Here is a 12016-nt window from a genome sequence, read left to right as displayed (position 1 = left end):
ATTTTGTGGTAGAAAATTCCATGACTGAAAATCAGTTCCATTTATTTGAATGGGACAGCAAGCACATGGATTTCTGCAGTTCTTATTAAGCTGAATGGACTGATTTTCAGGGGCTGAATTTTCTACCACAAATTCTGCCGCGTGTGAGGGTACCCTAAAAGGTGCCAGTGATCACTCATGTTTTTCTACTGCCACCGAAAATCATTGTTTCTGTACAGCAGATCATCCTGTGCAAACAGCAATCTGCTGCCCAGGAAAAATGGGGGAAATTTATCTAAATTTGTATAAATGAAAACTGACTTAGCTGCACATAGCAACCAATCAGATTCCACCTTTCATTTTGCAAAGGAGCTCTGAAAAATGAAAGGTGGCATTTGATTGGACCACCATGCCAGTTTTCCTTTACATAAGTTTTCATAAATGAGTTTCTAGGGGACAAGATATCACTGAACCCTCATATCCACTAACGATCAGACAATTATCAGGAACGTGTCAGTTGTTACCGATAATTGCCTGATTATTGGTCAATTTAAAAGGGCCATTGGAAAGTTTAAGGAAGCCTATTAAGTTTTTAAAGAAGACATCACCTTTACAAGTTGGAGGATCCACATTCCATGTTCCATTTCCAGTGCAATAAATATGATCTGGCCCATTAAGCTTATAAGTTGGATTTTTGCATTCAAAGGTTATAACTTGGTTCATAGTATATTCATCATCATTCACGTATGACAGGACTCTTACACTGTCGTCCCACACTGGCGGACATAGGCGAGCTGTAATGAAAGTGAAAGCAGCACTATGAAAGGATTTTTTTTTTAGCTTTGGTTTTGTAAAAACTACACTGTGTGAATAATGCCTAACATGTTATATCGTTACAGTATAGGCTGCAAGTCTACTAGATTGACTACTTTTCCATCATACAGACTAAGGGTCCATTCACACGACCATGTCTTCTGTATTCTTCTTCTTGGCTGCACCAAACAAAACTATGACATGTTCGATTCTCTGCCACAACTTAAAGTCAATTGGTCCGTACTGCAATGAGGGGTGGACACGGCTGGTCTCCATGTTTTGTGGATCTGTGGTTTGCGCTCCACAAAACGGACACATGTGAATGGACCCATATACAGGAAAATCTGTAAATCAATGTGGAGGTGGGAAAATTAGAACACACAGACTTCTCTAGATTCCTTACAGCATTCCCAAAAGACTGATCAAAGTATAAAAAAAACTATATATTCCCGAGCTTAGGGGGAGATTTATCAAAACCGGTGTGAAGGAAATATGGCTTGGTTGCCCAGAGCAACCAATCGGATTTCACCTTTTCACGCTGGTGAGTGCCACCTATTGTGTTACTCTCCATATCATCACAGATTTCACCTTTTGTTTTCCAAAGGAGCTCTGAAAAATGAAAGGTGGAATCTGATTGGTTGCTATGGGCAACTAAGCCAGTTTTGATAAATCTACCCCTTAGAGCAGGGATCAGCAATCTCTGACAGAAAGATTTATCATTACTCTGACAGCTCACTCCACTGTCACATATGGCTAAAGTCAGTTTTAGCCAAGTCAGATTTATGATCAGCCCTTTAAGACTGCGATAAATGTGGTTTGACAGTAGCAGTTTATCTGTCAGTAAGCAGCTTTACAAAAGTCGCACATCCTTACGAAAAAGTCGAATGCTCTATTAAAAAGTCTCATAAGATAAGCATGGTCCTTTTTTGCGACTTTTTAAATAGTCTCAATAGTAAATCTGTCTAGAGATTCAGTTACATAAGAAACCACGCCCACTTTCAGAAAACTGGCGAGCATAGTGCAGAGCAGAAAATAGTTGCAAATTTGTGCGCAGTTAGCGTTTGTGCATTTTTTTGCGACTTTTTCACTCCATTATTCTGACCTGAGCTAATGATAAATCTGGCCCTAGAAGTACAGAGAGGAGGTGGAGATGTGGCTGATGAGCAGCAGCACTTGTATGCAGTCTCCATTACCACAGCCCCACATTACCACAGTCCGTCCTCTCTGTACTTCATGTCTACTCATGAACTCCGTTCCTACAGAGATTCATCAGACATAGATCATATTAAACTGTGTTCATTATGATAATCCCTGCCAAGTAGAGCAGAGGCAGCTCTTTAGCTAACTGCTCTGAAGTGACTTGTCCTGTGTGATTAGGACAGGTTTTGTGAGTACGTATAGGACAGCGGGAGGCCATTTTATTTCTGTTAATGATTTCACCCTACACATAAATGAGCCATTATAACTAATGAAAGATATTTGGGAATATATTTATAATAAAGTATTATCAGGTATTTTCATTTTCTTAATTCCCAGAGAACCCTTTTCTCCGGGAATTACATTTGCACAGCAGAGACTTAAAGGCGATCTGTCAACGCTGCCTTTTTTCAGACAACTCATAGAGGTAACACTGGTTATTTGTGGGGAGACCTGTCAGTCAAACTCAGCTGATTAGGCAGAGCTGGAGCAGGAACACTCAGCAGAAACTTCTCCCTGAGCAGGCATTTATTAAGTTAATTTCTCAAAAATGCGGCAACGCTTTAGAATTAAGGCTCATGCACACGACTTTCCGGCTCATGCACACAACATCCCAAATGCTCAGGTCTGAACCCAGCGTAAGGCCGAATGCACACGGCCGTTTTTCACGGCCGTGAGCGGTCCGTGGAACCGCGGCCTGAATTCCTGCTGTGTGCATTTCGTATACGGGCCATTTTTTGCATTCCGTATACGGTCCGCATACGAAACCATTCATTTCAATGGTTCTGCCAAAAAATGGAATGTACTCCGTATGTCTTCCATATCTGTTCTGTTTTTGCAGAACGATCTATTGAAAATTTTATGCCCAGCCTAATTTTTTCTATGTAATTACTGTATATGCCATACGGAAAAACGGAACGGTCGTGTGAACGAGCCCTAATGGAGATTTGTAGCATGCACGCACTAGATTTGCACACTCAAGTCAATGGGCCCATGAAAAAAAATAATAATATTAGCACATGGATCCCATCCGTAGGTCATCTGTTTTTCATAGATGATTACTAGGAAATACTGAAAAGAAATGAAATAAGTTATTTTTTTACGTGAAAAATAGATGAGATACTAATGTCATACAGACCAAAATGTAGTCAATCACTATTGATTCAACACAGATTACAGACAAGCTTTACAATGCTGATCTGAATAGGTCCTTAGGTTTCCTTCACACTTACTTTTTGGGATTTTTCTTTTTGGATTGTAAAAACTCCATGAATTGTAGGCATTTTTTTTTTAAGCGATACGTGGTGGGGGGCATCGCCAGCCATGACCGAGTGAGGACACACTCTCTGTGAGCTCCTCTGCACCCCTGGCAGAATCCGCCTCAGCCAAGCCTCTCAAGATGGGGAAAACACTCAAGAAGGGTAGAGCCCGCCCATCAGCTCCCCTTGCTGCATCTCAAGGAGATCTGCCCCAGCCCTTCGCCCGGCACGTCTCTCCCCCGGGCTCCGGCCTTCCCGGCCCACATGCCGGATCGCATCATGGCGCCGGCGCTCAGGCCGTGCTCTCGCCTGCTCACCGCCCGGCAGCCCAGGAGACTCAGGCCGCACAGCTCTTTTGGCACCGCTCCTCCTCAGTGCCCCCTCAGCTCTCCTCCTCACCTGACGCAACCGACCAGCAGGCTCAGGATCAGGCCTCTCCGGCCTCCATGCCGCCTTACTCCCCGCCGCCATCGGGCCCTCTAGAGTGCGCCTCTGTCAAGCCTGGACCAGCTCCTGCCACGGGCGCAGCACCGATGACTTCTGCCCAGCAGGTTAGTCACAGGGGCCCCTTACTGGACTTCCATAACAGGGGATTTGATGCTGGGGATTCACCCATCCAGCTGACATGCCCACTGAGACCCCTTGCCTCCCCCTTCTGGCCATCAAAACGGCCGTCTGGCGGTGGGGTCGCCCCTAATCCCCTGAGGGACCCCTCTAAGGTTGCATCCTTAGAGCTCCTTCACAAGCGAGCCCTTTCTCAATCTGTCCTTGGTGACCTACAGAACGCACGCATGGACGCGCATCGCCTTCTGGAAGCGTCTTACAAACGGAAGGTCCAGACCTGCCATAGCAAATTCTATGAATACGGTAATAAATGCGGACGACTGCTTGCGAGCTCTCAGGGGTCATATTGCTGCATGTTTCGGCCGGTAAAGACTCCACGGGTCATATGGTACACACTAATGAGGAAATTGCCTCCTCCTTTCAGTCGTTCTATTCCCAGCTATACAACCTCCCTGACCCACATGATGTGGTGAATGACCCATATTCCAGCTCCTCTTCTCGTGGCCCCAAACTGTCAGCTGAACAAAGTCCCAGCTTGGAAACCCCTTTCACAGAGATGGAGCGATGGATTCACGGCTAGTTTTTATAAATTTCTTTCGGCCTCCCTCGCTCCTTTTCTGTTGAAGGTTTTCAACAATGTGTCCGCTGGGTGCTCCTTCCCAGCGCAAACGACCATGGCCCATATCACGGTTATTCCTAAGCCTGACAAAGATCCGCACCTCTGCCCCAGCTATCGGCCCATTTCCTTGCTGAACGTGGACCTTAAGTTATTTGCCAAGCTTCTCGCTAACCGTTTGAACGTGTTCCTACCTCACTTAATACACCCCGACCAGGTGGGTTTTATCCCTGGGAGGGAAGCCCGCGACAATACCCTCAGGACTCTAGATAAAATGCACCATGCAAAAATGGCCAATACCCCCCTCATGATCTTGTCCCTCGACGCGGAAAAAACTTTCGACCGTGTCTCCTGGCAGGCGATTCGATCTACCCTCTCGGGACTGGGGATTGGCCCGGATTTTCTGGGTAAAATCTTTCGTTTGTACCAGCACCCATCTGCCTGCGTTAAGATAAACGGCACGCTTTCCCGCCCCTTTCTCATCCGCAATGGCACGCGCCAAGGCTGCCCGTTGTCCCCTCTCCTATATGTCATAGTGATGGAGCACCTTCTAGCTTCTATCCATGAGAACCCGGATATCACTGGAGTCAAGATAGGTAAGACGGAGCACAAATGCACTGCCTTTGCGGATGATCTTCTACATAACTAACCCGCGTATCGCACTCCTGTCCCTACTTCGCGAACTCGCACGTTTTGGCAACTGGACGAGTAAACATGTCAAAATCAGAGGACTAAACGTCTCTTTGCCCCGAGAGCTCCTCCCCTCCCTCCATACTTCGTTCACATTCGCCTGGCCGCCTTCAGGCAAAAAATATCTAGGCATTAAAGTTTCGGCGGACCTCTCTCAGTTGTTCTAGCTGAATTTCTCCCCGCTTCTCCGGCGGTTCCAGACAGATATAGAGTCTTGGCATCACCGCGACTTTTCCTGCTTTGGCAGAGTCAGTATCCTTAAGATGAACCTGTTGCCGAAATTGCTCTACCTCCTGCAGAACGTCCCTATCCGAATACCGGCGGCCTATTGGTTGCAACTGAAACGCTCCTTCACTCGATTTGTATGGGCTCCGGGCAGACCGCGGATAAGGTATGAACTACTGACCAGATCTAAGGAGACGGGCGGGTGGGTCTGCCGGACTGTAAATTGTATTACTTCTCTGCGACGTATGCCAGACTGCTGGACCTGTTGAGAGTAGACTCCACCAAGGCGTGGGTCCATATGGCTAGGGACTCCTCACCTACCCCACCCTCGACGCTTTCTTGGTTGTTAGGATCGTCCAGTGGCCCCACCCCAACCCCCTCTTTTACGGTTAATCATACCCTCGCAATACTCGGATCCACACGTAATCACCACTCGCTCATCGATACTAAAGGTCCCCTGACCCCAATTACGGACCATCCTGACTTACCACCGGGGCGCTCCTTGCGTAAATTCCTGTCAGGTACTAGCTCACGCCCTCTCCGATTTTATCATGTTTTACGCGGGTCTTCGCTAAAATTCCTCGTTCAGATGCTAGAACCCTCCGCCATTCGCCCCAGGCATACCTTTGAACACCTCCAACTTCAAAATTTTTATTCGACCTTGTGCAAAACCGATGACCTATCCAGAGCCCTCACTAAGTTTGAGCAAATGTGCCTGGCTCCATCAGCAGTATCCAGGGACATCTCCACTATTCCACTATTGGTTGCAACTGAAACGCTCCTTCACTCGATTTGTATGGGCTCCGGGCAGACCGCGGATAAGGTATGAACTACTGACCAGATCTAAGGAGACGGGCGGGTGGGTCTGCCGGACTGTAAATTGTATTACTTCTCTGCGACGTATGCCAGACTGCTGGACCTGTTGAGAGTAGACTCCACCAAGGCGTGGGTCCATATGGCTAGGGACTCCTCACCTACCCCACCCTCGACGCTTTCTTGGTTGTTAGGATCGTCCAGTGGCCCCACCCCAACCCCCTCTTTTACGGTTAATCATACCCTCGCAATACTCGGATCCACACGTAATCACCACTCGCTCATCGATACTAAAGGTCCCCTGACCCCAATTACGGACCATCCTGACTTACCACCGGGGCGCTCCTTGCGTACATTCCTGTCAGGTACTAGCTCACGCCCTCTCCGATTTTATCATGTTTTACGCGGGTCTTCGCTAAAATTCCTCGTTCAGATGCTAGAACCCTCCGCCATTCGCCCCAGGCATACCTTTGAACACCTCCAACTTCAACATTTTTATTCGACCTTGTGCAAAACCGATGACCTATCCAGAGCCCTCACTAAGTTTGAGCAAATGTGCCTGGCTCCATCAGCAGTATCCAGGGACATCTCCACTATATACAATTTGCTCATTCAGCAACACTCCTCCAGTCCTCCTCCCTTTTGCTCATCGTGGGAATGTGATTTAGGCGTCCAACTCACCCCCTCCCAATGGCAGAGAACCTTCCTTCTGACTCACAAGGCGCTGATCTCCACGAAGGCGCAGGAAACAAATTACAAGGTCCTCTCCAGGTGGGACAGAGTGCCCACTCTTCTCCACAAGTGGTTTCCGTCTGTGCCGGACAGATGCTGGAGATGTTTGCCATATATGGTGGCAATGCTCTGCCCAGTGCCCTTTCTGGGACTCGGTGCATTCTATTGTGCGTAAAGTGACAGGGATTCCTATTCCCAATACCCCCGAATCCCTCTTGCTTTTCGCCTTCAACCTCACCATCCCAGCCTATAAGGTCTCCCTCTTGAGATATATGCTCCAAGCCGCCAAAATAGTCATTCCCCGCCACTGGAAGTCCCCCTCCCCCCCTACTAATGGAGTGGTTTGAGGAAATCGCTCTCCACCAAAGGATGGAGGACCTCATCTGCGTTTCCCCATTGTCCGTCGCCCGTTTTGTGAAGACGTGGAGCCCATAGGAGATGTTTCACACCTCCAGTGAGTACCGGGCTGCACACTTTTAACCAGCGCTCGTGTCTGTTCTCCGCCCTCCCACTTCCCGTTTTTCCTTGTGTGTCCCCCCTGTTGTCTCCATTGTATGCTCCTTTCTCTAATGCCTTTTCTTTACTGAATATGTTCTTGATACAGGGCTGGACCCCCTGATGTTCTCTACTTTTGAAACTGATATTCGCTGTTCTTGATTGATTACCACATGCTGCATGTTCAGATACGCTTTACTGCTCTTGTCCTATTAACCTTGGAAAACATAATTAAACCTTGAATAAGAAAAAAATAAATAAGCGATACGTGGTGACATTTTTCTATGCAGCCATTTTTGATATTTCTAAAGTATGCAATTTTTTTTGTTAATCAACTGGACCCAAAAGTAAGGACAACCATCTCAATATGCATTGTTTGCATTGCACTTGAATGGGGCCGCAATCCGTTCGTTACGCAAAAAGATAGGACAAGTTCTATATTTTTGCGGAACGGAAGCACGGAATGGATCACCACAGAAGCACTCCGTAGTGCTTCTGTTCCATGCTTCTGTTCCGCACCGCATCTCCGGATTTGTGGACCCATTGAAGTGAATGGGTCCGCATCTGTGATGTGGAATGCACACGACTGGTGCCCCGTGTATTGCGGATCCACCGTATGCGGGACGCAATATGGCCACGGGGGGCACATGGTAGTGTCCAAGAGGCCTTATGCTGAACAAAGTGCTAAAAACAGCATTCTGTGTATGACACCACCTAAAACGATCTGTTTCCAGCCTAATACACGTAAACCACCCAATATTGCAATGGATGGACTACTATGGCAATGTTTCTGACAACACTATTATGATATGTTTAACTGTATATGACTAGCACATCATAATGACAGTAGGAGCATTACCTGGTGTCCTAGCACATATACAGTCTTGGTGTGTTTCACACAACATATTGAGAAACTAGCTTCTACAGAAGCGGTCCTCTCAAAGGAGAGGCCAATCAATATACATTGGATAATCAGTAAGTTCAGATCTAGATCAGGATCTGTGATAGTTTATTCATTGAGGAATTAAAATATTCATATAAACTGGTTATTTTCCCTACCTTCACAGTGAGGAAGTTCATTTGTCCAACCAATGTCAGAACATAGTCGAGTTTTATGCTTGCTCACCATCTGATACCTGGTGTAAAAATACATACAATATATGGAAGTAAAGGTCGAATGTGTGCATGAATATTTTAGCTTGTACTGGATTTCTGCTGCCATATGACAAGTCTATGTAGGTCTGACTGCGTAGAGGCCAGTGCTATAAAGATGATTGCCAGTGACTGAGGATAATTCTAGTTTTGTATTCATATCATCATTATTTTTAATGATTTATAGAGAGTCCAAATTCCCAACACCATTTCAGTGTAGGACAAAACTATATCACTGCATTGCTTTTTGAGAACCATAAACATCTCTATTCTGTTTAGCAAAACCATGGGAGGGTGTTTGCATCCTTGGAGTTGTGGCCCTAATATAGACACTAAGGGGGTCATTTACTACCCAGAAATACGACTATATTAGGGCATATTTCTGGCGCAGATTGAGGCACAAATGTCCTTTGTGTCACAATCTGAGACTTTTCCCCGCTCACGCCAGGTGTAAAAAAAGGCATGTCGTGAGCCCGTCTCACTTACCATTTTCTATGTCTGGTGTAAGGGTTGAAAATGGTCTAAATGAAAGACAGCTAGGAAGCTGTCTTACATTTGGAAGTGGCAGTGGACCAAAGAATTATGTAGAGGCCAGCGTCTCTACATAACTCCAGCTGATCCACCGCCAGCACAGGGACTCATGAAGACCAGCATCTAAAATGCGTCCAGGTCCAATATTCCAAATCAAAGGTGAGCGAAAGAGGCCTACTACTAAATCTATATCCTTCACTTAGTTATGCTAAATAAAGCTATACTACTATACAAACTAACATATTTACAAATATGTTCTCCTCAAGTCACTTTAACAGCAAAGTCCAATCAGGGGCAATTATAAAAAAAATATTATAAAAAGTATTTTTGTGTTATGCTAATTAGGCCTGGTTGAGGCCACCATTCTGATTTCTGTTATTAAAACACAGATAGATCTTACATAATAATCCAGACCAATTTATTTGAATGGATTGAGTCATGGTCAGAAAACAGACAAGAACAGTGCATGTTGGCTTTGAGTGTACTTATGGTTTATACATACCCCTCATCACAAGTGTATTCCACCACAGCTCCAAATACAAACCCATCTCCTCTTAGTTCAAATGTGCCAAAGGGTGTATCTCCAGGATGGCCACATAATTTCTCTGTTGAGAGAAGAAAAACAAGCTTAAATTCAGTAGTGATTCAATGAACCTAAGGACCTAATTATAAATCACATAGAATTTATAGGACTTTAATATTGATAGCTAACCATTAGGCTGGGTCATCAATATCAGATCTCTTGAACACCTCCCCCTCTGAGGGCTGCAATTAAAGGGCTGCAACAAAGTTCAGTCATAGATCTGAACTTTGTGTAGTTGCCTAGAATGGTATTGTACAGTAGCTCTCTCTCATACACTTGACCCCGCTGATTTAATATTGATGACCTATCCTAAAGATATTAAAGGAACCTGTCATATTGAACACGGTGTCTGAGCTGCAGGCAGCATATTATAGGGCAGGAGGAGCTGAGCAGACTGATATATAGTTGTATGAGAAAAAATTCAGTATGTTATAATTTATTCATTTAAATTCCTAGTCATTCTGGGCTTTGAAGTCAAGGAGGTCATCAGTGATAGACAGCCTTCCTTCTATGACTGTGTACACATAGATAGCTGTCAGTCACTGATAGGACCGCCTCCTGGACTTCAGTCACGGATAGGACCGCCTCCTGGACTTCAAAGCCCAGAATGAGCAGGAATTTAACTGCGTGAAATACAAGTTTTACTGAATCTTTTCCCACAAAACTATATATCATTCTGCTCAGCTCCTCCTGCTCTATAATATGCTGCCTGCAGCTCAGACACCATGTTCAACGTGACAGGTACCCTTTAAAGTCCCCAAGGAAGTTAGTAACAATAAAAATAATCTAGTCCAGGGATGGCATTTTTTCTTGAAATGCCAAGATTTTAGGTGGGCAGGGGGTCTTGTTGTCCACCTTATACTAATTTCCAGCTAGCACTGACTGCCCCCGTTAAACCACTGTCCACCAGTGTCACAACATTAAGGGTGACTTCCCACTAAACATATTTTTTTAAATGCTGCAGTTTTTGTGCCAGTTTTTTTTAACCCAAAAATATAGATCAGGAAAGAGGAAGAATAATCATATATTCACACATACAGGTTTTGATAAGGTTTTATTCAGGTTTATTTGGTGCAGTTTTTTTAGCCAATGGCTCAAGTGGATTTAAGAGGAATGGAAAAAAAAAAATATATATATATATATATATATATATATATATACACACACATACAGTACAGACCAAAAGTTTGGTAGAATATCTGCTATCTGACCTTCATTTCTTAAAGTAATAATGGCCACTCGTTTTTCTTTACTTAGCTGCTTTTTTTTTGCCATAATACAAATTCTAACAGTCTATTCAGTAGGACTATCAGCTGTGTATCCACCTGGCTTCTCCACAACGCAACTGATGGTCCCAACCCCATTTATAAGGCAAGAAATCCCACTTATCAAACCTGACAGGGCACACCTGTGAAGTGAAAACCATTTCAGGTGACTACCTCTTGAAGCTCATCAAGAGAATGCCAAGAGTGTGCAAAGCAGTAATCAAAGCAAAAGGTGGCTACTTTGAAGAACCTAGAATATGACATATTTTCAGTTGTTTCACACTTTTTTGTTATGTATATAACTCCACATGTGTTAATTCATAGTTTTGATGCCTTCAGTGTGAATCTACAACTTTCATAGTCATGAAAATAAAGAAAACTCTTTGAATGAGAAGACGTGTCCAAACTTTTGGTCTGTACTGTATATATATATATATATATATATATATACATATACATATATATATATATATATATATATATATATATATGACTTATACTTCTCCTTTCTGTTGGAACCACTTCTGGGTTTGGCTCTAAAACATCTTTGGCGTATTTCCAAAAAATCCTGTGTGTGAATCCTCCCAAAGGGCTCATACACATGACCGTTGGATGTTTTGCGGTCTGAAAATTGTGGATCCGCAAAACACGGATACCGGCTGTGGGCATTCCGCACTTTGCAGAACAGCTGGCCCCTAGTAGAACAGTCTTATCCTTGTCTAGGTTCTATTTTTTGTAGAATAGCCATATGGACATGGAATGCACACAAAGTCATTTCCGTTTTTTGTGGCCGCACCGAAGTAAATGGTTCCACATACAGGCCGCAAAAAAACAAACAAAACATAGTTAAAAAAATGAGCCCTAAGGGTTCTATTTCATGTTTGTGGCCACGCCATGGTAACTGCATGAGGATTACCGCTAATTGCCATGTCACGAATGTTAAAAAACTGTCAAAAAGTTAAGTATTTGTCAGACTAATTTCATGTCCATAATATTGCATTCATTATTCAGGATGAACGACAGTGACTTATTGCTCTCTGATGCCATCCAGGCTGTTTATCCTCTGCATTACGTCTTGGAACAGTTGCTGATCCTATGTGTG

At 44.4% G+C, this 12016-nt stretch overlaps 1 protein-coding gene and 1 long non-coding RNA gene across 3 annotated transcripts in view; one reads left to right on the top strand and one right to left on the bottom strand.

Moving 5' to 3' along the window:
• LOC122943052 (complement factor H-like) overlaps positions 1–12016 on the bottom strand; it is a 115010-nt gene that overhangs the window by 30849 nt on the left and 72145 nt on the right. For both annotated transcript variants that reach the window (XM_044300452.1, XM_044300453.1), the window contains 3 exons: positions 9569–9671; positions 8443–8519; positions 588–773 (listed from right to left, as the gene is read on the bottom strand). In XM_044300452.1, the coding sequence (XP_044156387.1) occupies positions 588–773; positions 8443–8519; positions 9569–9671 (366 nt within the window). The remainder of the gene's footprint in view (positions 1–587; positions 774–8442; positions 8520–9568; positions 9672–12016) is intronic.
• LOC122943053 overlaps positions 1–12016 on the top strand; it is a 37587-nt gene that overhangs the window by 11121 nt on the left and 14450 nt on the right. The window lies entirely within an intron of this gene.

This window comes from Bufo gargarizans, chromosome 7 (genome assembly GCF_014858855.1).
Source record: "Bufo gargarizans isolate SCDJY-AF-19 chromosome 7, ASM1485885v1, whole genome shotgun sequence".
Taxonomy (NCBI): Eukaryota; Metazoa; Chordata; class Amphibia; order Anura; family Bufonidae; genus Bufo; species Bufo gargarizans.
The sequence above is the reverse complement of the archived record's forward strand: the minus strand, read 5'-3'. Positions and strand labels throughout refer to the sequence as shown.